A 27,126-nucleotide genomic window follows, 5' to 3' on the forward strand; every position below is an offset into this window, starting at 1 on the left:
TGGCCAGTATTCTTGCTTTTATACCAAATATATGTGACTCTTTGCCATGACTAGGGAAGGATATAGGATTGGAAGAGCAGTCTTTAACACACCTACTATCCAACCAAGGACCTTTTTCTGAGTTAGTGATCTTCGTTTTCTGCTCTGGACATTTGTTTTGTGAAATAACTCAGTACAAGTGCTACTAATAAGTGTTACTGGGTAAGTATAGAAATATGTTTAAATTTTAAATCATTTTATAAATGAAATATGACCTTTCTATTAAAAGCACTTTGAATCTAGTAGACAATGATGTCTTCTGAAAAGACATGTTTAAGCCTTACATTTTAAACAGGAGATAAACTTAGCTAATTCTCTATTTTTATAGTTAAAGATACTAAAGCACAGGGCACAGGGGCTGGGGATTTAGCTCAGCGGCATAAGCGCCTGCCTTGCAAGCAGGCAGTCATGAGTTTGATCCCTGGTACCGATAAAAACGAAAGACAAAAAATAAATAAATAAATAAAAGATACTAAAGCACAGAGATAATGTGATTTGTTCATGTTCACGTAAATAGTTGCATATTTTGAGCTAGAATGTAGAGCTAGCTCATTTAGAACCCTTTTGAGTGTAGCATTCAACTATTAGGGCATCCTAAATAATGATTTTATTTTTAGTTTGTTTTCAAAAGGGATCTTACTATGTAGTTCGTGCTGGCCTTGAACTCACAGTAATGCTCCTGCCTCAGCCTCCTGCAAGTGTTGGGATTACAAGCATGTGCTGCCATGCCCCGATGGGCGAATGATTTTAAATCAAACCTCTTCTGATACTTTATTTTTTTCTAGTTTAAAGTCTTTGAATTTCTTGGCTGGAGAGAATCTGACTTTCATCATTTGTATTCTACTCTACATAGAATGTATAAATTCACAGCCTCTGAGAACATCATCCTCAAACAACTTTTATCCCTTGTTATGTGTCTCATATTCCAGCTGGTCTTCATTTGGGAAATGATCGAATTTATTTAATAAGCTGACACTTTTGTTATTTTTAATTGGCTCAGTGGGAAAGTTGAAGCCTGAGTTATGTTCAGGAGACATAGGAAAACATAGATCACCAGAATTCAAAGAGGAATTTAGCAAAATTTTCTCTCCCCCTCCTCCTCATCTTTCCCCCCTATCTCCCACCCTCTGTCCCTCTTTCCCACTGTCTCCCCCTTCCCCTCCTCCCCTTCTTTTTCTTCTCTCCTCCCCCCTCCCCTCCCCCCTTTTCCTCTTTCTCTCTCTCCCCTTCTCTCTTTCTCTCTCTCCTTCTCTCCTCCTTTCCCCTCTCTCCCTCTCTCCATCTCTTTCTTTGTACTGGATCTTGTGTCCAAGTGGATGTTACGTCTTTCTTATACAGTGGTTGACGCCAAGATAGAATTTAGATCTCCTGGACATAAATAACATAGAACTCATAAAATAACCCTCTGAATATTGCCTTGTTTTCTGAACATGGGTGTCTGGTCTGGTCTGGTTTGCTACCCTGCTTACCGGTTTGGTTTGAGCCAGGGAAGACTGGGCAGATGAGTTGGGAAGACTGTCTTCTGCATTGCCAAAGAGCCCTTTCTTTCCTGCCTAGACAGGCTGGGTTTAGACTAAGACTATTCTGGGACCTCTGGCTATGACTACCCTACATAATGATTCTGGAACCACTTCTGTGGGGTAGGCCTACACAGGAAAATGTATGTGGGCTGTGGGTGGGGTCCTGGGGTATTTTTTCTTCTAACACGAAAGACTTTGAGGTACATCCAACAGATTTTGCCAAGCCACTCAGATGGAGAACATTCATATGGAGACTAAAATTACACTAAGACTGAAACTTTCTTCATTGAATTGGTTTCTTTAGAGCATTTAAACAACTTTCAAACTTATTTTAAGACCTATGGGGTTTTTTAAATAGGAATAGTAAATTTCAGATTACTGCACAAGTTTTTTTTTTTTTTGTTAAATTATGAGATTTCTTAGTGTATCAAATAAGTTTTTAAATGAAAGTGAAATTGTTTCATTGGAAAAATTTTGGATACCCAGCATAGGAATCCTTTTCTTACGTGCAGTGTTGTCAGCTGTTAATGCTACTATTTATAAATAGGTCATCTTTGTTTGAAAAAACAGTAAGCTTTTCTGACTCCAAATCTTTGTAGCCCCAGTATTGCTATATTAAACAGAACTGTTGGAAATAAAACTGGAACTCAGACGATTGCCTAGACTGATGTTAACCCTTTTCCTTTTCTTTAAATTTTGTTAATAACAGTCATGTCAGCCAGGTGTGGTGGTGCACTCCCATAATCCTGGCACTCTGGAGGCTGAGGCAGGAGGATTGTTTCAAGTTGGAGACCAGCCTGGAGCCCCCCCAAAAGTAGTCATGTCTGTTTACCTATTTGTGCCTCCATGGTTTTACATTGTTACTGTAAAACTGTAGCCAGGCATGGTAGTGCATGCCTGTAATTCCAGCGCTTGGGAAGCTGAGGCAGGAGTTTGAGGGCAGGCTGAACTGTTTGATAAGACCTGTCTCTATAAGGCCAACAAAACAAACTATAATAAAACATAAATAAACATTTTTATTTTTTAAATAATGAAGTTAACTTATAAATGGGATGACCGTATGTCTAAGTTTGCGTAGGACAATCTGGTATTATGTGTGTTATCCTGAAAATTTAGTAATAGCTTTTCATTTATTCTCAAAAGTTTTCCATTTGGATAATAAATTCTGGTCACTCGTGTATATTACAATCACGTTGTTAAAGTAGGGTTTAGCTGTTGAAATGTTATTTGACTGAAACTATAAGTGTTCGTCTATTTGAGATAGATTTAAAGTTTTTCTTTGGTCAGACTTTTTTTTTTTTTTGGTACTAGGCATCAAACTCAACGACATTGGGCTTGCCAGGCAGGCGCTTATGTCGCTGAGCTCAATCCTCAGCCCAGGTCACGCATTTTTTGTGTTACAAGAGTTGTCTAGTGTGATGGTACAAGCACACATTTGAGCCCAGGGATTGTAACAGGAGTTGTTGCAAGTTTCAACGCAGCTGGGGTAATTTAGCAAGACCCTGTCTCAGAGACAAAGGTACAGGGAGGAGGAGCGGGAGAGTGGTTTGAATGTCTAAATATAGTGTATAGAACAAGAAATCACATGACTTGACGTTTGGAATCCTTTATTTGCTATCTGACTTTTGGCAGTTCCATAACCTCCTGGAACTTATTTCCTGTCTCTTAAACAGATAGTAACTGTCCTACTGGGAGGGGTGGTTTAGGCCTGTAATCCCAGTTTTGGGGGGAGGCTCAGGTACAGGGATCTCTGATTTGAAGGAAGCCTGTCTCAGAAAAGGAACCAGAAAGAGGCGTGGTGCATGCCTGTTAACCTAGCACTCTGGGAGGCTGAGACAGGAGGATTGCTACGAGTTCATGGCTAGCCTGCACTACATAGCAAACCCTTTCTTAAAAAAGCAAATTAAACAAAGCAAAATCTAAAAAAAGAAAACAAAAGATAACATATGTAAAAATGCTTTATGCTAGACATGGTATCATATGCCTGTAATCCCAGAACTCTGGGAAGTTGGGGTAGTAAAATCAAAAGTTTAAGCCTACAATGTCTGCTTGGCAAGCATGAGGTCCTGAGTTCAATTCATGGTACGCCTCCCCCTAAAAAAAGTTCAGACCCACCCTGGGAAATGTAAGAGCTTGTCTTAATAAAAAAGGGACTTGGGATGAATTGCTCAGTGGAAGGCCCTGGGTTCAATCCATAGTACTTTATCAAAACAAAGTAAAACACCTGAGAATTGCTACCTATTTGATAGTCATGTCACATATGTGCTCCTGAAAATGGAATGCATAACAGATAATTTTATCTGGGAGAAATTGGTATATAAATGGAGCATATGAAATTTTTAAGAATTTTTTTTTTCAAATTAAGAACAGCAGGGAAATAATGGTAGTTGGAGATACATGCTAGGCTGATGTATTTTTAGGGGAAGGGGTTGAAATTTCAATATATTTGTATGTCAAAAAAGTTCATCCAGGGCTGGGGACATAGCTCAGCAGCGAAGTGCTCCCCTGGCAATTACAAGGGTTGTGAGTTTGATTCTCAATACCAAAAAACCAAATTTATCCAATATAAGATGAAAAAGTAGACAGCACTGGGCAGAGGGAGGTGATTACATCCCCTTCCATGTGCAAGCAGAAGATTTTGAAGACAGAAGCAAGGATTGGCCTTATATATATCTAAGAGACGTATTACCATTGTCTATTCACTTTTTAAAAAATGCTAACAATATAATATACTTTGTTTTTTTTTTTGTCTTTTTCGTTTTTATCGGTACCAGGGATCGAACTCACGACTGCCTGCTTGCAAGGCAGGCGCTTATGCCGCTGAGCTAAACCCCCAGCCCCAATATACTTTGTTTTAAAACGAGGTCCTGGGGATTGAATCCAGGGTTTTATGGTGAGCACTTTCCCACCAGGATACAGCCTAGCCCAAATTCCGACAATATGCCCTGTTGTGAAAATAACACCAGGTCAACATAGAACATCTTTTTTCTCCTGGGAAAGTTCCCTTCCACCTCTTTGCAGTTGATTTCATTCCTTTCACCACCCAGACAGCTACCACCACTGATGCCAGCACAGTCTCCATCACTGCAAAACAAAACCTCCTACCCGTTAGCAAGTTACCTGCCATTGTTGGCAACCGCTAATATACTTCTGCCTCTGAATTTGCCTGTCCTGGACATTGCATGAGTAGAATCATGTAATAGTTGGCCTTTTGTGCTCGCTTTTTTCACTGAGTCTAGCGTTTTCAAAGTTCATGTAGGCTGTGTCAGTATTTCATTTCTTCTTATGCTCCACTTATTTCACTGTATGGATATACCACATTTTATTTATCCATTGAGCAATTAGGAGATACTTGGTTTATTTACAACTTTTGGCTATTATAAGTAAAATACTGTAAACATCAGTGTACAAGATTTTGTATTGTTACATAGTTTTATTTCTCCCAGAACCAGAATTGCTGAACCATGGGGTAATTATATGTTTACTTACTTGAGGAGCTGCCAAACCCTTTCCCGAAATGCCGCATTGTATATTTCCAGCAGCAGGGCCAGTAGTTCTGTTGCGTTCTTGTCAATGCTTGTTACTGTTCCCAGTCCTCTCCAAGAGGCTCTGTGTGTTTGCCCAGGCCTATCTGGCTTTCTCAGCCAGGTTTGCTACTCCGCCTCAGGCTTCTCTTGTGCTTGTGCTTGTGCTGAGCTTGGGCTCAGAGGGGAGAAGTGCAGCTTTCCAGTGCAGGTCCAGCCCTGAGCACATGTTCCCAGCCTTTGAGAGCCTCAGGAATATTCAAAACTTCCCAGCGCCGCCCCTCCCCCCACCCCTTTTTGTTTTGAGACAGTATCTCCCGATGTAGCCCTGGTTGGGCTCAAACTTCCAGTGATCCTCCCGCCTCAGCCTCCTGGCTGCTGAGATTGCAGGCATGCTTCCTGTCCATTTTTGGTTTTGGTTAGTTTGTTTGCTTTAGCTCCTTCAGGCAGCTGGGATGTTAAACAAATGCACCTGATTGTTTTTGACAAATACCTTGGAGGGGAAAGACTGTTAGCATGGGGTAAGCTCGAAGCTGGTAAAATAACGGATGCCTAGGGAGTAGGGTTTTTCAGGGAACTGCAAGTCAGCTGAAATAATAGTAGTTCTCTGAAAATGGGGCTTTGAAAGAGCTCTAGCCCTGCTCTCATCCCTCCAGGGGTTGCTGAGCTCTGGATTCTACTGCGTTTGAGGGCTGTTCCTTTCCAGGACTGCCTTGGAGTTGGGAGATGAAACGGGAAGAGGGTGAGAGAGCGCCTCAACGCTTGCTATTCTTACTGAAATTTGTACAGCCTTTTATTTTCTCCTGATTTGGAGTTTTCAGTGATTGAATTAAAAACAGAGTCAGTTTTCCAACCTAAATGTATTAAAACTGTTTTAATACTTCAAAAACTATGCAGTAAAGATAATGAGACAGCATATCAATCAGACCAGATCCCTGCAGTGGGAATTTCCAACATGACCTCATTTATTTTGTGGAGCAACAGAGCAATCCTTTTTGAAAGAGAAATTAACATTTTATTGTACATGTTTGTGGTGCATGATTATATTTACTGTGAGTCATTCTTTAGATGTGCACATTCATTTACTTTTCTAGGTGACCAGCCCTCTCTTTTCTTCGTGATTTCCTTCCATCCTCAGATCTGGAATTAGATGGCGTTTCCATAGCCTCTTTTTTCCTTTTCCTGTCATATTTGGCTGAAGCAGTATTTTGGAAATGAAAGCCATGAAATCAGCTATTCCTTACAAGAAATCTGTTATCAGAGATAATCCCCAGGAGGACGGACTCTGGCTAAGAATTGTGTCCATTTAAGATATAAATCCTCTTACCTCCTCTTCTTGTTTGGGAGCAATTCTCTGCTACATTTTATGAGTGAGTGCTCCTCCAATTGCTGTAAGCTGTTGATTAATATTTAGAGTTTGGAAAAGAACATTTAAAAAAAAAATCAGTGCTCTTGTTACTTTTATAGAAGATTTTTGGCTTACTCTGCCATCCCAAGTGGTGTCACATAATTGTTTTTTATTTTATTTATTTATTTTTTTGAGGCAGGGTCCACCTTGTAGTTTAGGCTGGCCTTGAACTCACTATATAGCCCACGTTAGCCTTGAACTCCCAGGGGGCTTCCTGCCCCAGCCTCCCAAGTTTTGAGATTACAGGCATGCACGACCACAACTGATCTTTCAGTGGAATATTTTACATGATCATAGTATATTACCAAAACCAGGAAATCAGTTTTGGTATAATAGCACTAAGTTGGCTGTAGGTCCTACTAGAATGTCATCAGTTTTTGTATATACTTTTTAATTTAGTGGTGGTGTATAATTCTGTAAAATTTTATCATGTTTAAATTTCCATAACTGTTGGCACAATCAGGGTGCTGCAGACTGGTTATTACAAATTCCTTCATGTTACCTCTTCATAGTCATATTTTCCCTTACCCTTAACACCTGGCGTTAATTGATCTGTTCCTTATCAGTGGCGTTTTGTTGTCTGAGTGCAGTTGAATCATATACTGTAATATCTATCATAGATAAGCTCTCCTTCCCGTTAGCACAGGGCCTTTGAGCACCAGCCAGGCTGTGTGCATCATAGTTCATTCCCTTTTTTTGCCACGTAGTAATCTATTACATGTGTGTACCATAACTTGCTTGCCTAATCTTTTGGATGGTTTGCAGTTTTTTGTTATTACCAATAAATTTGTTGGGGGTTGGGGATTTAGCTCAGCAGCATAAGCACCTTCTTGGCCAGCACAAGATCGTGAGTTCGATCCCTGGTTCCACCAAAAAAAGAAATAAACAAATAAATAAATAAATTTGTTTTGAACATTTGTGTGCAGATTCTCTGTGAAGTTGTTTTTATTTGTCTTGGGTAAATTTCCAGTTCCTTACTTATATTTGTGCCTGTTTTATCACTAATGAAAGAGGGATGTTAAAGATTAACTAAGATTGTGTATTTAGGGATAGGGATTCAGACCAGTGTTTGCGACTGTGTAGCACGTGCAAGGCCCCGGGTTTGATATCTGGCAACAACAGATTGTGTGTTTGTCTTTTTTTTTTCAGGTGGTACATTTCAGATAATTCAAGTGCTAACATTCATCACAGGCTATCTGTACCATACATGATAGATCTTGCCTCTTTTCCCCTGCTCCTCTCCCCTCCCTTCTGCACCTCTTTGCCTCCTTATTCACAGAAGATTCGTTTTCATTTTTTCCCTTCTATTCTTTTTCTTGTCCTTCCTTCCTTTCCTCCTCCCCCCTCCCGTGTCCCCCTTCTCATTTGAACATTTTCTTCCCATTTCTCAATATCTGTTGTACATTTGGTCCTTACTTATTTACACTTTTGATTTCTCACACCAGAAGGTAATATTAACTACTAAATAGTATTTAATTTGGGTCTTTTAAAAAAAATTTCAGAGCTCACTAAAGCAATTTTTAGTTCCAGTGTTTAATTGTATATGCACACAGGAATGAGAGATTGTATTCATTAAGTCCTCCCACAGAATTATATTCTCAATGTGGAAGCCAGTTCTATCCAAGATCTACTGTTTTTTTCCCACACAATACAACCATCTTTGTCTTTTAATTGGAATTGGTAATATATTTAATCTCTGAGATGGTTGATATTAAGTGTAACATCTTTTTGTTTTCTCTATATCATTTGTTTCATCTTTTTTTAAAAATAGAGTATATGTGTATTTTAATATTTCACTATTTTAGTATTTAAAAGTATTATCTTCTACTGTATTTTTAGCTATGCCTGTTTATATTACCATTTAGTGACTGCTGTAGGGAGTGCAGTATTCTTTCTTAATTTATATCCTGTATTGAATTAAGGCTTGTATCTTCCATGTAAGAACCTTCAGAATCTAACTTTACTTTAGATTCACGCTGACCCTTTGGGGACCTGGGAGAAGAAGCAATCTATTGATAGAAAAAACTAGAACATATAGCACAAAATCACTCAAAGACTATAATCACTCAGAAGCCCATGTTTTTATTATCTGGTAGTAATTAGGATTATAAAAATTAAAATTTTAAAAAATCTTTACCTTTTATTGTCTAATTGATTGAGCTCTGTTGATTGACATAAAGTACAAAACAATTCTTAAAATCAAGTTTCTTCAAGAACCTTTAGAACTGAAGGGAATGGGTGGGAGGAAACCAGTGCCTTGATGCTCAACACCACAAGCTGGTCGCTATTTCCATTAGGAATGACGTCTTGGAGTTGTGCAGAGGCAGTCTGGGCAGATTTGTGTGCTTGTTGGGCATGGTGATGCATGCCTGTCATCCCAGCACTTGGGAGGCTGAGGCAGGAGGATTGTTGCAAGTTCAAGACAAGCTTGGGCTATAAAGTGAGCTCATGGCCAGCCTGAACTGCATAAGCAAGACCTTGCCTCAAAAAGATTTAAAAAAGAAAAGAAAATGATTTGTATGCCATCCCTTCAGAAGGAGATGTTCAAAAGTGTTTCCTATGAGTGGTGACAACCGAGAAATTGTAAAAAGATTGGGAGTTCTCCAGGCACAGGAGGGGAAGGTACAGTTTTATTCAAGGCAACAGTAGACATTTTGATTAAAATGAATTGTGTAATTGTAAACCTTGAGTTTTCAACTAGTTTGGCCTGAGAGATGCCTGTGTGTCTTAAGAAGCACCCTTCTGGGTGTGTGGGTGGGTTACTAGGGTGTGGCCCTGGGGACTCTGTGTGGTCTCTGGCCCCCTCTTCTCCAGCTCCTAGCCTGCGCTGTTTCCTGGTTGCCATGAGTTGAGCATTTTTCCTCTGTCATGCCCTTCCACCGGGATGTTGGGCCTGCCAAGCATGGACTAAACCTCTAAAAGTGTGAGCCAAAACAGACATTTGTTCATTGAAGTTGTTTTTGTCAGACAGTTGGGCATGGTGGTAGAAAGCTGACTGATTAACGGTGGTTGTGTGCATGAGGCATGATAAAAAATTACTGTGATTTTTTTGGTTTTGTTTTGTTTTGAGGCAGGGCCTTGCTCTGTAATTGAGGCTGGCCTTGAACTTGTGGCCGTCCTTGTGCCTCAGCCTCATGAGCGCCGAGATTACTTTGGGGGGACAGGGCCCAGTGGCAGGTCCGTTTCCCTGCCCCGGAGGCGATGGGGCTTGCTGCACCTCATGACCGTGAGCTGGATAAGGCTGCGTTTCATACAAGTTAGTTGCTTCAGTGTTTCATTGTGGTGATGCAAGGTTGACTCATCACAGCTCCTGGATCTGCACGCGCAGTCTTCTGAATTATCAGCACCCGCTACAGAAATGGTACATTGGAGGAACCTCCATGCACACACCCAACTCATCCAAAGTCCACAGTTTACTGCAGGGTTCACTCATGGTGTGGGGCATTCTAGTGCTTTGGACAAATGCGTATCCACCATTATACAGCCCTACAGTATTTTTACTGTTCTAAATGCTGTGTTCTATTCATTTTTCTTCATCTCAGTCCTTGAAAAACACTGATCCTTTGGCTGTCTCCATAGTTTTATATTTTTCAGCATATTATACAGTTACAATCACATACAATGTAGTCTCTTTAATATAGTTAATTTCTTTTGCTTAGTACTGTACATTTAAGACTTTTTCACATATTTTCATACCTTGATAGTTCATTTTTCATCACCATATAGTACTCCATTATCTGGTTTTACCACAGTTTGTGTATTTACTACTTACTGAGGGAAATCTTGGTTGCTTTCAAGTTTTAACAATTATGAATAAAGCTGCTGTAAACATCTGTGTGCAGGCTTTTGTGTAGACCTAAGCTTTTATCTTCTCTGGGTGGATATGAAGGAAGGTAAAGGCTAGATTGTATGATAAGACTACATTTAGTTTTGTAAGAAACAGCCAAACGATTTCACATTCCCACAAGTAATGGGAGTTCTTGTTGCTCTGTGTCTTCCAGTGTTTGGTGTTGTCAGTGTGGTATTTAGAGAATGGAGTCATGGTCAGCTGATGCCAAAGCAGGAAGGGTGTGGTGGACGGTCTGGCGTAAAGCACCATGGCGGCCAGGAAACAGAACCGATGGACCGTCCTCCCTCTCTCTCTTTCTCTCTCTCTGGAGTTTTATAGTCACTGTCTCTGTCTCTCTCTCTCTCTCTCACTCGGGTTTGAACCCAGGAGTGTTGTACATTCCTACCCCTTTTTTAAAATTCTATTACATTGAGATGGGGTTAGCTAGGTCACTGAGTTGCCCTGGCTGGCCTCAAAATGGGATTTTGCTATCTCTCCTTCTCAAAATGTTGAGGTTAAGGGTTGTAATTTGTTTTGTTTTTGTTTTTGACTGGAGGTCTCACTATCTAGTTCAGGCTGGCCTTGAACCTGGAGTCCTCCCACGTCAGCCTCCTGTATCTGAGTGCTTAGATTATAGGTGTGTGCCACCATTATGACTTAGGCAGGCTTTAAATAGAAAAACATCATTGTCAGATTGATTTAATATAATGTAGTGGTGATATTCTGTAGGATCGTGGTTTTTAAAAAATTGCAGCAATGTAGGAATTCAAGCAAGGGCAGTAGAGAGCCTAATTCTGTGGATGTGTTTTACGTGTGTGGGTTTCGTGTATAGAAAGTACATGATAAAACCAAGAAAATATGGTTAACAGTAAGATGAAAGCCAGGAGTAGTCATGCATACTTGTAATCCCAGCACTTGGGAGGCTGAGGCAGGATTGCTGAGAACTTGGGCGACATAGTAAGTTCAGGGCCAGCTTGACCCTACATAGCAAGATCTTGTCTCAAAATAAAAGTAAGATGGAGAGAGAAGAATCATGCATGAAGCTAAGATTTCTGGATTTAAAGAGATGATGAGTAGCTTGCACATTATGAATATTTATTTTACTACCATAACAATAACTAAACATTTCTGCTGGTCAGAGGGCTTGATCAACATTACAGTATCAATAGCCAAGAAAAAAAATTTCCAGGAACTTTTATTCCAGGATCTATACTAGTATAAAGTTTATTAGCTAGCCATCACAGTAATTATAGTATAGACTTAGGTTGAATGGAGAGCTGAGTGATGAGCTCTTTGAAAGTACTGACTCTCCACACTTCCCTGAAGCATTTTTGCCCAGAGTCTGTCACCTGGTACCTGTACTAGGAAATACATGCTAGTAACCTTTGGAAAACAGTGGTGTTACCAAGTCAAAATTACTAACTGATGTTATTTCTTGTGCAGGTGGGGTTTTGTTCCTATACCTGTGTCCTGAGGAGTTTTACCTATTTTATCTTCTAGCAGATTGTTCTAACATTTAGACTTGTGATCCATTTTGATTTTGTTTTAGCACCTTGAGAGATGGGGATCTCGATTTAATCTTCTGTATGTGGGTAATTACTTTTCCCAACACCATTTAATAAAGAGAGTATCTTTTCCTCCAGTGTGTTTTGTTAAAGATCTAATAGCTGAATGTGCCTTGAGTTGTTTCTGTATCCTTTATTCTGTTCCATTGATCTACAGGTCTATCTTTTTTCCTGTAATACTGTGAGGAATGCTGTAAGTATTTTATTTGAGGTTGCATTAAATCTGTTTACTGGTTTTGGAGGTATCATCATATTGACAATATTGGTTCTGCCTGTCGAGAAATGGGATATCTTTCTTTCTTTCTTCTTTCCTTCCTTCCTTTTTTCCTGACAGACTTGCCTTGTATTCAGGGAGGCCTTGAGCTCACTGTGTAGCCCAGGCTTACCTTGAACTGCCTGAGCTCCTCCTGAGCATCCTGAGTGCTGGAATTACGTGTCCAGCTTGGCTTTCATTCTTTATAACACATTAAAAACAACAACAACAAAAACAAACACTGTGTCTTAAATTTGAGCCGTAAGGTCCCAGTAGATTTCTGTCCTTTGTATAAATGGTTTTGTTCATATACATTTAGAAAAAGTTTTCTGGGGCTTACGGCTAAGAATATGCTTCAATTGGCTCACTTTCCCCCCAAGTTTATTTGCAGCAATCAGATGCCCAGAAGTGTTTTATAGGTTGCTCGTATTAACCAGCTGCCTCTGGCACTGAGTATCAGTTATGAATTGTTTGACTCTTAAGTATTTTTTTTAACTCTTAGAATCAGTTCTTTTGATGTCTATATTGTCATCTTTGCTTAAATGCATTGAATGCGTTATACTAAACAATTTTGGGAATGTTAAAGGATGAACTTCCTAAAGACAAGGGGTCACAGGCTGGGGATATAGCTCCTTAGTAGAGCCCTTGCCTGGTTTATGCAAGGTTCTGGTTTTGATCCTCGGCACAAGGATAAAAAAAAAAAAAAAAAATTAAATTTCTTAACACCAAGAGGGGACAGTTGAAGTGGAGAGATTGATATAGGGGAATAGGATACACTGGGGTACGGGGGGATCAGAATCTTGCTGTGAAGTACAGGCTGGCCTTGAACTCACTAAATGTAGTCTAGGTTAGCCTTGAACTTCAGTCCTCTTGCCTCAGCCTTCTGAGTGCTGTTGGAGTGCTGGGATTATAGGCCTGTGCCACCACAGCTAGCGAGGGTACTTTTTTTTAAATCATGATAGAAATCTTATTTAGTGGGACCAGTGATCAAACTCACAGTCTTGCAGTTGTCAGACAAGTGCTTGTGCCACTGAGCTAAATCCCTGGCCCTAGAAATCTCATTTTAAATTCTGGTGATGGGTACATGACTCAGTGTTAAACTCAATACTTAAAAGGAGCGAATGGGAAGAAAAAGACAGACTGTCCCCCACCCTGCCCCATATTGGGGATTGAACCCTATGCTTTTGCACTATGCTACATCCCCACCTTTTTTTTTTTTTTTTTTTACTTTTTATTATTTTGAGAGAGGATCTTGCCGAGCTGCTAAATTGCCCAGGCTATGCATGAACTTGCCATCTTCCTGACTCATCCTCCCAGAATGCTGAGATTGTAGGTGTGTACTATCCTGTTTGACATCCCGTACTTAAAGAACAAGTGTAAGAAACAAAAAACACAGTTGTAAGAGTTTTTATTGTTTGAGTAATAACGCAGAAATCAATCATAGTCCCTATGCAATGATGTGGCAAGTTTATGTGTTGATCCTTTATCTTCTGAGCTCTTAAAATCTTCTTTTATGCTATTAGACTTTTGTTTTGATCACAAATGCAATTTAGGAGTGAATAATGAAATGTATTATCTTAAACCCTTCCACTACTCAATTTTCTTTCAATAAAGGGACAAATGTCCCTTAATTGCATATTAAGCCATAGTTGCTCAGCCTGAGGTGTTACTAAGAGGCTACAATTCAGTCTTCTAGAATCCTTGTAAACTTTAATTGTGGGCTACATGTAATTCTGTTAAAGGACCCCATGAAGACTATGTCCTTCAGGCATTAAAAGAATACCCTCTGGTCCCCTTCTGTAAGAAACAAGGATACTTCAGGCACTAGTCCTGTTATTGGTAGTGTGTCTTCAGTGCTGAGGTTGCTAACTGGTTTGGAGACAATTAGAAAGGATCTTCGGCAAACTGGAGACCAATGAAAAGTCACACAGGGCAGGTCTTCCTGAATAAATGGGTTTCATTCTCCTCTTGAGATTGACCCCAGCGTGGCCACTGGGCCATGTCCTGCTGCCAGGTGGCTTCTGTTTAAGACCTTACTTGTGTTGCTTGTTCTTTGTGTTTCTTGCTCCCTAATAACTGGAGTCTCTTACTAACTAGAGACTAACTTACTAACTAGAGACAGTTACTCAATCATGTTTATTAACTTTTTAAAATCATGTTTGTTGAATATAGAATCTGTTGTTTGCAGAATTTTTAGGCCTTTTTATGGAAAATAAACATTGAAATTAATTAGATTCAATCGTTAGCTGTTGAATATTATGCAAAGAATTACATGAGGCTGTGGGGGCACATAACTGTAATTCTAGCACACAGGAGGCTGAAGGAGGAGGATTGCTGTGAGTTCAAGGCCAGCATGGACTACATAGTGAGTTCAAGGCAAGCCTGTACTACAAAGTGAAACCCTGTCTCAAAAAAAAAAAATAAATAAATAAATAAAATAAAATAAAATATAAAACATGATCTGATCTTTTTTGGTTATATTTTATCCAATTTAAAAATTACCTTTTTATTGACATCCTTTGAAAATTTGTTACAGTTTTTTCTATCTTTTTATCTTTGAATAAAATGAATTTGAAAAAATGAAAGGAAAAAAACCTCCAAAATGCTCAGAAATAAATATAGAGAAAGGCAGTGTCTCTCTACATGACTCCAAATTCAAAAAAAAAAAAAAAAACACCTTTTCTTTTTTTAGCTGAGTATTTTGTAGCATGTGCCTATAATCCTAGCATTTAGAGACAAAGACAAGAGGGTCCCTGTGAGTTTAAGGCCATTCTAAATTGCATAGTGAGATTGGGCCACATACTATGTTCAAGACCATCCTAAACGACATGGTGAGACTCTTGTCCAAAACCAAACCAAAGCCAGGCATTACACAACTGTATGGTTGTGAGTTCAAGGCCAGCCTTAGCTACAGCTACATAATGAGTTCAAGTTCAGCCTGAATTGCACGTGAGACCTTGTCTCAAAAAACAAAAACCAAACCAAGTCAAACAAAATAAAGTCACCTTTTTTTCTGAATGGCTACAGACTTTGTTTAAAATGTTGTTTTATAGCTGGGGGTTTAGCTCAGTGACTAAATTGCCTGCTTGGTAAGCCCAAGGTCATGAGTTTGATCCCTGGGACAAAAAAAAAGTTGCTTTGCATATAATGGGCAATAAAAAGTTTGTAAAGTACTTTTTGTCAAAAGTAACTATAGATACTTATCTTTCTATTTGCATGTGTTTTACATTTTAGTTTCAGAAGTATTTCTAATTTGCTTGTATTTTGTTTATATTTTTTAGTGAAAATGTTCTCTTTGGAATGGGAAATCCTCTTCTTGACATCTGTGCGGTAGTGGACAAAAATTTCCTTGATAAGTGAGTATTAAATTCTTCAAATGTATGGTGTAAAACTTACATCTGAAAAATAAGTGACAAAAACTGTAGAAACTAATTTATCATTTTCAGCTGGGGAAAAACTCAGGAAATTTAAATCTCTTAGTAGCAAGTGCACTGTCATTATTTATTAACTGTCCTCAATTTTCCTTTGGCAAACTGATATATTTTATTTATTCCTGTTGCTTTTAACTTAAAATTTATTATTTTTATGTTTTAGAAGTGCTGGTGATTGAACTCAGGGCCTTGGGAAGCACTCAGTGATGGTTCCTGATTTATTATTGAAGGAGGAAGTATTATACAGATGGTTTGCCTAATGACTAACTTCCTAGAATTTTAAATTACTGTTAATGAACTGTATTCATAATGGGACCATAACACACTGGCACAGGAAGGAAAGATAAAGTTAGAAATGACAAGAAATATACCCAGGCTGTGGCACATACCTGCAATCCCAGCTATTCAGGAGGCCAAGACCAGAGGGCTGCAAACTTGAGACAGTTTGTGCAATTTAGTGATATACTGTTTCCAAAAACAAGCAAACAAACAAAACAACAAACAAACAAACTTAGCTGAAAAATCAGTTTATCTACTTATTTGAGATGATTTGGTATAATTAAGTACTAAAAAATTTAATAATGAGTGAAAAGATCTATCTTCACAGATCCCAAACTCTGAGCCCAGAAACAACTACTTTTTAACTGAAGTAAGATTTACATAATATGAAATCAATCATGTGGGCTAGGGGTTTAGTTCAGCAGCACAAGTCCTGTCTGGCAAGTGCGCGGTCATGAGTTTGATCCTTGGTCCCCCCGCCCCCGCAACTTAAAATCAATCATGTTAGCCGTTTTCAAGTACACAGTTCAGTGACTGCCAGTACCTTGTACACTTGTCATCATGCAAAAATGAAACCCCTGTTCACACAAATGGAATCAGATCATAATGTGACCTGTTTATATTGATTGAGTCCTCATAGCAAAAAGCTTTTATTGTTCACTTACATCGTAGGTCTTTATTCCTTTTTGTGGTGTAATAACATTCCCAGATTGTATGGCCAAGCTCCATCTGTTTCAATGGACCCTTGGGTACTTTCCGTTTTTGTCTAGCATAATGAATAGTGTTGCTTGTTATCATTCTTGAACAAACTTTTCTATGGATTCTTATTTCTTTTGGGTATATCCAAGGGAATGGAATTACTAGGTCATATACTCATTCTATTTTAATCTTTTGAGAAATCAAGAAAATTGTTTTCTACAGTAGCTATGTCATCCTACCCAGTAGTGGGATTATAAGTATGTGCTGCCGCAGCCAGCCCATTTTAAAATTATAGCTTTCTAGTAGATGTTACGTTGTTATGGGTTTTATTTATTTATTTATTTATTTTTGAGATAGGGTCTTGCTGTGTTGTTCAGGCTGGCCTTTGACTTATGATGTAGCCCAGACAGGCCTTGAACAGGCCAGACAGGCCCAGACAGGTGATTCCCTTGCCTCAACCTCTGAGGGCTGGGATTGCAGGCACCTACCACCATGCCTGACTTAATTTGCATTTTTCTGATGACTAAAAATACTTACATTCTTTTTACCACTTGTGACTATTTGTATATCGTTGGGGAAATGTCTGTTTTTCTTTTTCCATTTTGTTTGTTGGTTTTGTTTTTTTTGAAACAAGATCTCGCTTTGTAGGTTAGGCTAGCCTTGAACTCACTATGTAGCCCAAGTTGGCCTGGAACTCATGAAGATCTTCTTGACTCAGCCTCCACAGTGCTGGAATTATAGGCAGATGCCACCACACCCAGCTTCTTTGCCCATCTTAAAATTGGGTTGTTTATCGTTTTATAATTTATAGAAATCCCTTCCCAGACCTCCTTGTGGTCTGAGGAGTTAATACTTATAATTCCAAAGGAAAGTTATTGAAAATCTAATCTGTCACTTTCAGTGTGACCCATGCTAAGAATAAAGATGGTAAACTTGTAGAATAAAGATGACATACTTGTAGTTGTGAGGAGCCAAGGCGGTCCTAAGTCCAGTAAGAACAATGGCCCAGCCCATGGCCGAACCCAGGTTTTGTTAAACTTTACTGTAAAGAGGGAAGTGACTCAGGGATGAATGACTATGAGAATAGCGGTGTGAGTGCTGTCAGCTGGGGCAGGTAGGAGGCCTGAAATCACCTTTGCAGTATGGAGAGAGAGAGAGAGAGAGAGATGCAGAAAGAGTAACCTGCATATCACAGATCAGGGCAGTATCTTGTGTTTTGGAGTTGGTGCTTCAGTTTTGATATGTAATCCGTGCTCTGAGAAGTCATGGCCTCTTTTCCTGAGGCTCATTTTCAACCAGAGCTAGGCTTCCCGGGGCCTAGCTCACACCTATAACTTGGGAGCTGTAGGCGGGGCATCACTTACCTGTCATATTGCTTAAAGATTACACATTAGCACCTGGGTTAGACCCATTTGCATTGCCTAGAGCCAATTGAGGGGGTAAAGACAAATCTTAGCCAGCTCTGTACATAGCAGTACACAGACATAAGGCCAGGTTTAGCCAAAATGGAGACAACTGCTCTGCTTTCAAGGAGATCCTTCCTGGTGTCCTCCACATTGTTTAGTCATAAAAGTTACATTCTGGGGCTGAGGATTTAGCTCAGTGACACAAGCACCTGCCTGGCAAGCACATGTTTTCAAGTTTGATCCCTGATACAAAAAAAAAAAAAAAAAAAAAAAAAAAAAAAGTTGTATTCTGGACGCTAGACCCATACCAGATATATGAGTTATAAATATTTTTCCCATTCTGTGGATTGGGCTTTAGTTTCTTGATGGTGTTCCATGATACAAAAGTTTTACATTTTGGTGCTGTTCAATCTCCTACCCCTTCTGTCCTCTGTGTGTGTGTGTTCCCTGAGGCCTTTGCACTGAGCTATATCCCCATACCTTTAAAAAAATTTTTATTTATTTATTTTTTACTTTTCATTTTTGAGGCAGGGTCTCACCATGTTGCTAAATTGCGCAGGCTGACCTCAGATGGGATTATTCCTGCCTTGGTTTCTCACACCCATGGGCCAGTGTCCCCTTTTACTGTTGTTTATAAGAATCTGTTGTTAAGTGCAAGATCATGAAGATTCATGCCTGTATTTTCTTCTAAAAGCTTTATAGTTTTAGCTCTTGGACTTAGGACTTTGTTCCATTTTGAGTAAATTTCTGTGTAGGGCATAAAGTAAGTGTTGAAATGTGGAAGTTTTTGCATGTAGAAATCCAATTGTCTCAGCACTGTTTGTTGAAGAGATTATTCTTTTCCCCACTGAATGATTTGGGTACCCCACCTCTTAATCTTTGAGTAAGTAAATTGAAAGCACAATAAAATACCACTCCATACCTGTTAGTATGGCTAACAATATTTAAAAACTGAGCATGCTAAGTGTTGGCCAGGTTTGGAGGAACTGTTCTCTGTAGTGTAAAATAGTGCTCCCAGCTCGACAGTAAACATACACCTTCCATGTTCTCCAACCATTTCATTGTTAGGTATTTACTCAAGAGAAACAAAGGCATACATTACTACTTGTTCACAAGTGTTTATGGTCACTTGTTTTCAGTTGTTTGTAAGGTTTGTTTGTCTGTTTATTTTTTGAGTCAGGTTATGTAGTTCAGGGTGGCTTTGAAATCACTGTAGTCCAGGCTGGCCTTGAACTCACAGTGATCCTCCTGTCTCTCAGCCTCCTGAGGACTGGGGTTATAGGTATTCGCCACCGTGCCAGGCTGGTAACTTTGTTGGCAGTAACTGAGTTTATACCATGAAGGTCCATTTCTCATGAGGACCATCTGCCTTGCAGTCTCAAGTGAAAGAGCTGTCTGAGATCTGTTTCTCCAGCTGTTTTTTAGTTTGTCAATTTTAGTTGTAACCTATTGATTCCTTGTTAAGATAGTGAAGTATTTATTTCTCTTTCACCTATCACTATTTTATATTCTGTATCTTTTCCATTTGCTAGTATTACATTTTAAAAAAATCAGTAATCATTGTGAATGAAGTTGTGAATAATAATTATTTACAAAGTGTTTCATTTTTTGTGCCATGTCTTATGTTCATTGTTAGGTGCCTATTAACTGTTTCCTACTTCTGCATTCAGTAAGTCTGTTGGCTTTTTTCTCTCTGGTGACTGCCTTCTGTCCTTCGTCTTTGAACTCAAAACCCCACTGATGGTAGTATTAGGCTTCTACCGGCCCTAAAGACTGTTTCCTGCAACTTATGATTTCTCCTGCTCTAGATCTCTAGTTTCCTGACTGTCAGATCTTTGCTTTTGTTGGTTTGTTTGTTTGTTTTTGTTTTTGAGATTAGAGTCCCTTTGTAGTTCTGGCTGGTTTTAAAGATCCTCCTCCTCCACTGGCCTCCCAAGTGCTAGGATAACAGGTATGTACCTCCCTGCCTAACATCATACTTTTTTCCCCCTCAAGGGCTAGTAGCATCCTAAAAGAAAGAGTACAGGGCCAGGGATTTAGTTCAGCAGCATAAGCACTTGCCTAGCAATCGCGAGGTTGTGAGTTTGATCCTAAAAAAAAAAAAAAAGTACAGAAATACATGTATTAGAGGAGCTTGAGTCCTTTGTATGTCTGATAATCTTAAAATTTTTTCCTGTCACACCTTATTGATTAGTGTAACATTTTCCTTAAGAATTTTAAGGTCATTGTGCCATCATTTTCCTTCATCGGGTGGGGTGCCTCTCTTCCCCATGGATGTCATCAGTATTTTTCCTTGCTAGAGGCTTTTAGGATCTACTTTTTATTTTTTGTGTTAGTAAATTATTATTATGTCCCATTTTTTTAATGGTTGCAATTTTTTTCCTTGTCTGTAAACATTAGAAATTGTTTTGTTTGATTTTTGAAGATTTCTGTTTCTTACATTATCCTCCTGGTTTCCTCTTTTTGTACTGTTGTGGTCTTTCTCCTTTGTGATGGAAAATTGTCTTTATTGTTAGATGATCTTTGGCTATATATTAAGGGTAAGACATTGAAAAACTCATCTTCCCTGTCTAGGCATTGGGAAAAGCCTGAACAGATCTAAATTCTAACAGTTGTGGGAGGGTAGATAGGTTAGGGTGAGTACTTCGGTATTCTACACAGTTTTAAGATTTTGGAAAAAAAAAAAAAAAGATTTTGGTAACAAACCTGAATCTTATTTACTAATTTTAAAAAAGCTTTCATAATGTTACCTATTGCTGTGTCGCAAATTGCTGCAAAGCTTGGCTGTTTAAAACACACATTCCTTAATTACAGAGTTTTGGCGGGGGCGGTGCCAAGAGTTTTGGAAGTGGGGCATGGCTGCCTGGTTCAGCTCAGAGTCTGTGATAAGGCTGTGTCACTATGTTGGCCAGGACAGTAGTGAGTTGAAGGTTCAACTTGGCTAAAGGACTTGGTTTCAGACTTAGGACTTACTCATACTGTTGTTCAGCTTTGGTATCTTGACAGCTGTTGAACGAAAGACCCCATTTCCTCAGCGTGCCTCGCAGCCTCAGAGCCTCGTGAAGATGTGTCATTTTCGCAGTCGCCGGTGACCAGTGTGTATGCAGCCTTTTTCATAACCTAATCCTAGAAGCAAGGTGGCATCATTTTTGCCATATGCTACTGGTCCTGCAGACTAAATAGGTCCAATGGGAGAGAGTCCTAGATAAATCAGTAAACACCAGGAGGTACAGATCCTTAGGGTCCAGAGGGGAGACTGAGGAACAGCCCCCCAGAGGAGCCTGTGGTGGATTGACTAATAGTCAGCTTGTGACATCCAGCTGAACTGAGTCAGCAGGTGCTGGGTGGGGACCCCACCTGAGGATTGTTGCCAACAACATAAAAGCAGAATTGGAGGGGAAGATGGTGAGCGGTTGATTCTCCTTGGGCAGCTTGTCACAATGGCTTTTCTGATGTGAACTTGGCTGTTCTCATCCTTGGAGGAGCTTGGATCCTCACTGTCACTGAGGATGGCTGTGGTACTTATTTTAAGCATTGCTTCCTGGCTCTAATGTACAACCCTCAGCCTGCTGGCACAGCTCCTTTATCCCACTGGTGCAGACTTTCTAGCTTCCACCACTGACGTTTGGGCCTTCCCAGTGCAGATACTTGATACAGACTTCCATGAGACATTGTTGTGGGCTCTAGGCCTCCAGCTGGACTCGTGGAGGACATTGCCAGTGGACTCTAGGTCTTTAGCTAGATTCATGCAAGACATTGTAGTGGGATCCAGATCCTCAGCTGCATTATTTGGGTCTCTAGTGTGTGGACAGATCTTCCTCAATTCTTTTGCATTTGACTCTTTGGGCAAATATACAGTAATCCTATGAATTATATGTCCTGTATTAAATCCTTTCCCTTGTAAGCCCTAGAACAGAGCCCTCCTGACTGGTATTCGTACTGGTGAGTAGTCCCCTCCCCCGTTGTAGCTGAGCTGAACTATGTAGCCAACAGCAGATGGCAGAAATGATGAGATGTCATTTCAGAAATTAGACTTTGATTGCACGTGCTCTCTCATTTATACTTTTCTCTCTCTGCTTTCTTTTGGCTTGCCCGTTAGTCATGGTCAGTGGCTATGTCTTTTTGTTTTGTTTTTGTTATTTTTTTTTTGAGACAAAATCTTGCTACATAGCCCAGGCTGGCCTTAAACTACCAGTAATTCTCCTCCTGCCTCTACCTTTAGCATACTGGGATTATAGGTGTATGCCACTGGGCCAGGCAGCTGCTGTGTTTTGAGGACATTTGGGCAAGCGATTGAGAGGTCCAAGTGGCTAGAGATACAAAGATCTCTGATTTATGATCAGTCAAGAAGCCGGGTATGGTGACACACTTCTGTAATCCCATCACTTGGGAGGCTGAGGCGGGAGAATCGGGAGAATTGTTTGCAAGTTCAACACCAGCCTGTGCTACAAAGTGAGCCCAAGGCCAGCCTGAACTGCATAGTGAGACCCTGTCTCAAAAAGACAAAAAAGGGGCTGGGAATTTAGCTCAGTGTTCTAAGTGCCTACCTGGCAAGCATAAGGTCGTGAGTTCAATCTTTGATACTTAAAAAAAGTAACTCATGCCAGGAGGTTTAGCTCAGCAGCCTGAGTACCTGCTTTGCAAGCATGAGGCCATGAATTCAATCCCCAGCACCAAACAAAACCAAAACTCACTCTCAAAAAGACAAAAAAAAAAAAAAAAATCAGTCAAGAGCAAGGTAAGTAGCCTGGCATGGTGGCACTTGCCTGTAGTCCCAGCACTCTGGGAGACTGAAGCAGGATTTTTAAGCCCAACCTGGGCAACTCAGAGATTCAGCAAAATGCTGTAACAAAAAGGGAGGGAGGCTAGGAATGTCTAGGAATGTTGTTCACGGTTTCTTATATATTCCCTTTCTGAAAATCTGTGGAAGCTACCCCTCTCCCCTGTTTTGTGTCAGGGTCTCATTGTTTTGCTTGATCAAGTTAACCTCTTAACTTCTAAACTCAAGCTGTCCTCCTGCCTCAGCCTCATGAGTGGCTGGGATCCTAGATGTGTACTACCTTGCTCAGTTATCTGTGTCTATTAATCCTTACGTTACTGTTCTTTTTCTTTTTTTTGTTTTGGTACTGGGGATGGAACTCACAACCTTGCGCTTCCCAGGCAAGCACGTAGGCCACTGAGCTAAATCCCTGGCCTTACTGTTCTTTTCGATTCTATAGATGTTCACTATTTGTGTAACCTTATCATGTTTAACAAAGTATTGGAAGAGTATATTGTTTTTCTGCCAAATTTGAGTATGTGCGTGTGTGCATTTCATATATATATATAATAGCAGGAAGTATGTAACTGCAGATTTAAAAGTTAGAACTTGGAGTTAATTCGCTACTCATTTGACAACAGAGGAAACAGGCGTGGAGAAGTTAAATATTTCACTTACAATTATATAGTTAGCAGTGCATACTTAAGATGGAATCTCTGTCTCTTGACCCTTGCTTGTTTCTTCTGAAACATTTTGTATAAACATTGATTGACTGAGAGACTGGGATTGAACCCAGGGCCACTACACTCCTCAGCCCTTTTAAACCTCACCCCCCCCCCCCTTCCCTGCGCTGGGGAATGAACCTAGAGCATTCACACTAGGCTACATCCCCAGCTCTTTATTTATTTATTTTTTGAGATGAGGTCTTGCTAAGTCACTCTTTTTATTTTTAAATTTTGAGATAGCCCAAGTTCCCCAGGCTGGCTTCCAGCTTGAGATCTTCCTGCCTCAGTCTCCCGAGGACTGGGATTACAGGTATGCACCACCACTTGTGCTATGTGGTGATCTTATCATTTATCAGGCAAGCAAGTTTTTTTAGACAAGAATATTTATTAAAAAAATAAGATTTTAAAAAATAATAGTATTATTCATAATTTCCTTGGGGTTTATTGGCTGTCATTCTTTTCTACTTTTTAATGATCTCTGAATGACAGGAAGCATGACAGCCTTTTCTGTTTGTAGGTTTGTAATTATATCTATATCATGATCTTGGCAGTATTTATAAACATTGTAGAGAGAAATTAGGAAAGATTTCTTGAGAGTTTTGGTACATTTTCTTTTGGGGGAGGGCAGTAGTAGGGATTAAACCCTGGGGCTTTCGCACTGAGCTATATATACTCAGACTATTTTATTTTATTTTATTTTATTTTATTTTTATTTATTTATTTATTTATTTTGTCTTTTTGAGACAGGGTCTTCCTGTGCAGTTCAGGCTGACCTTGAGCTCACTTTGTAGCCCAGGCTAGTCTTGAACTCACACCTATCCTCCTGCCTCAGCCTCCCAAGTAGTGGGATTACAGGTGTGAGTCACCATGCCTGGCAACTCAGACCATTTTAAAAGAATTTTATTGAGATAGTGTCTCGTTAGGTTGCTAAGGAGTTGCCCAGTGTCTTAGTCACTTTCCTGTTGTTAGGCATAGTACCGACACCCAGAACTTAGAGAGAAGAGGTTCAGAGGGCTCAGTTTCAGCCCATGGTTAGCTGGCTCCAGGGCAGAAGCAGCATTGCTGAGGGGCCTGGCTGATGAAGAACTGCTTAATGGGATCATGGCAGCAGAGAGCGAAGAGAGGGGCCAGGCAGGGAGATTGCCACCCTCCCCTCCCTTTAGCATTTTGAGCTATGGATTCTGATGGACGTTCTAGATTTAACCCATAACACCCAGGTGAGGTTTAAACTTGGTATCTTCCTGGCTCAGCCTCTCAGTGTGCTGGGGTTCGGGTATGTGGCACCACACCTGGGTTCACCAAATCATTTTGACATGTATTTCAAAGTTGCTAAGTTCCCTGCCATCGACCTGTTTCTAGAATAGAGCAAGCATTGTTAGAATTCCATGAACTATTCACATACTTGGTATATAAAAATACGTATCTATATTATATATCTAGTATACTAATATACTAATACCTTACTGTTTATTTGAGGATTGTAAAGCTAATGTTCTTTATCTAACTGAAAGAAAAGCAGAATTAAGTTAGTCACTTCTGATGCATCCAATTTGGCAAAATATAAGAACTGAAAATGAGTAGGAACATTTGTGGTAGGAAGTCAGCTATTGGAAAGAATCTTTTCTAGCATACTGAAGAGACACAGTGGGTGTGCAGGGAGTAGGAAATATGGCACATAGAAATACTTCCAGAATGACCGTGAGTGAGTGAGGAGGTGCTGTATGTAATAACGGGATGGGATAGGGAGGGAAGTAAATGTGCAAGACAGGCTTGTCTTGATTATACCGAGTCTACATAAATATGGCAGCAAGAGTGTGATTGCTTCGGTCCAGTTGCTGAGGTTCATTCGCTCCCTGCTGATCCCAGCAGAGGAGGCTGTTTATTTTGCTGAAAAGGAACGATGTCAGTTCTGAGGAGATGGAGGGACCCACTTGCCTCGAATCACTGTCTCCCCCTTTGCAGGTGTTACTAGAAGAGAGGTCCTGTGGGGCTTCTTTCCAAGTTCTTGGCGTCCCAAAGAAAGAATTGGAAAGGCACAGGAAAGGCAGTAAGGCTGTGCATTTTTTAAAGCAGGGAGAGGTTCGCTCTATAGGGTGAGCTATACGAAAGGGAGTTTTCTTGTGTCCAAAATTCCTGGGTTGGGTTCCCTGTTTGTGTGTATAAAGCTTTGGGACATTTGTGACAGCCAACACTGACTTGACCTCCCTCATGCCAGGCACAGAAAGTTGCTGTCGTGGGGTGTAGTTTCAACTCTTGTCATTGGTGTTGCTCCATCAGATCAGATCTGTTCCTGTAACCCAAAGTGACCGTGGGAGAGAATGCTGCAGAGAAAGGGCTCCTCCGGAAGGCCAGATGGAGTTAGTCAGTCTTTCAGGTGAGAGCAGAGACTGTAGACTTCTAGGTGCCATCCCCAGGTACACGCCAACAGTGGACAAACAGTGGACAAATGCGTTGGTTATGACTTCCCCTGCATGTCTTAGCATACCTTGGTACTCTAACCTTAGGGCCTTGACTTAAAATATGGATTATAAAATGATAAAATGTAAAAAAAATTTTCCAGTATGGAAACTGAAGCCAGGTCCCTTTGTTCTGAGCTACGGCGCCAGCCCTTTTTTATTTTGAGACAAGGTCTTGCTAAATTGCCTTGACTGGGCTCAAACTTTGATCTTCCTGCTTCACCCTTGCAGTGCTGGGGTTATAGCCACCATGCTCAGCTTAGATGTACGTATTTTATGGTAGTGATAATGGCTGTGTTTGTTAGTTTCCAACGTTATAAAGTTTTTTTTGGGAAGAAATTCAAACCATCCAGAAGTGACTAACTGGGAATGAAATCTGGGGTGAGTTAGTATCTTTGCGGCAGTACTAGCCACTAAAACATTTACGATAATGGAAATGTGGTGTCCAACACAGTAACCACTATTCATACTCGATTTTGACCATTTAAGGCATAACTAGTGCAACTGATGAACAAAAGTTAACATTATATTTCATTTAAATTAATTTAGTTTTAAATAGTAGTGTATAATTAGTGGTTATGATAGTAAACCACTAGGTTTAGGTTTTATTGAAACACTCCAAAGATGCACATTTTTGCTTTGCCTTGCTTTGAGACAGGGTCTCCCTGTGTAGTTCAGGATGGCCTTGAACTCACTGTGGAGCCCATGCTGGCCTCAAATTTGTGGTAATCCTGCCTCAGCCTCTCCAGTGCTGGGATTATAAGTGTGTGCTACCACACCCAGCTGGTCAGGTTTATTCCAGTGTTACTATGTATAATCTGGAAAGGCATATCTTGAATGCCATAGCTTTGAATGCTGAAATCTTAAGAGATCAAATTGCTAAAAAGTTTAAAATCCCAAAATCATAATTCTTAAAGTTTCAGATCCTAGAAAGCTGAAATCTTGAAAACTTCAAATTCCATGGAAAAAGGGGCTGGATAAGAGAGTAAAAAGCCAAGCTATGGGGAAAGGATTACTGTATTTTTGGCTGTATGAAGGATAGTTGTATGATGTTAGATTGAATAAATACAGTACTTAGAAACCTGACATAACATTATTTTTAGTGCATCTCCGAGGGTGGTTACCAGAGGAAATTATTATGTGAGTCTTACTTTGCAGTCCATGGGCTTCACAACGAGCCGTGTGTGTGTGTGTGTGTGGGGGGGGGGCATCTGACAAAGTCACTAAGTTGCC

General features: G+C 40.0%; 1 protein-coding gene across 2 annotated transcripts in view; it reads left to right on the plus strand.

Moving 5' to 3' along the window:
- Adk (adenosine kinase) overlaps positions 1-27,126 on the plus strand; it is a 500,383-nt gene that overhangs the window by 30,859 nt on the left and 442,398 nt on the right. For both annotated transcript variants that reach the window (XM_063238694.1, XM_063238695.1), the window contains exon 2: positions 15,420-15,494. In XM_063238694.1, coding sequence (XP_063094764.1) covers positions 15,420-15,494 — 75 coding nt within the window. The remainder of the gene's footprint in view (positions 1-15,419; positions 15,495-27,126) is intronic.

Source organism: Cavia porcellus, unplaced genomic scaffold (genome assembly GCF_034190915.1).
Source record: "Cavia porcellus strain 051 isolate PalLab524CR breed Dunkin Hartley unplaced genomic scaffold, mCavPor4.1 scaffold_28, whole genome shotgun sequence".
Taxonomy (NCBI): Eukaryota; Metazoa; Chordata; class Mammalia; order Rodentia; family Caviidae; genus Cavia; species Cavia porcellus.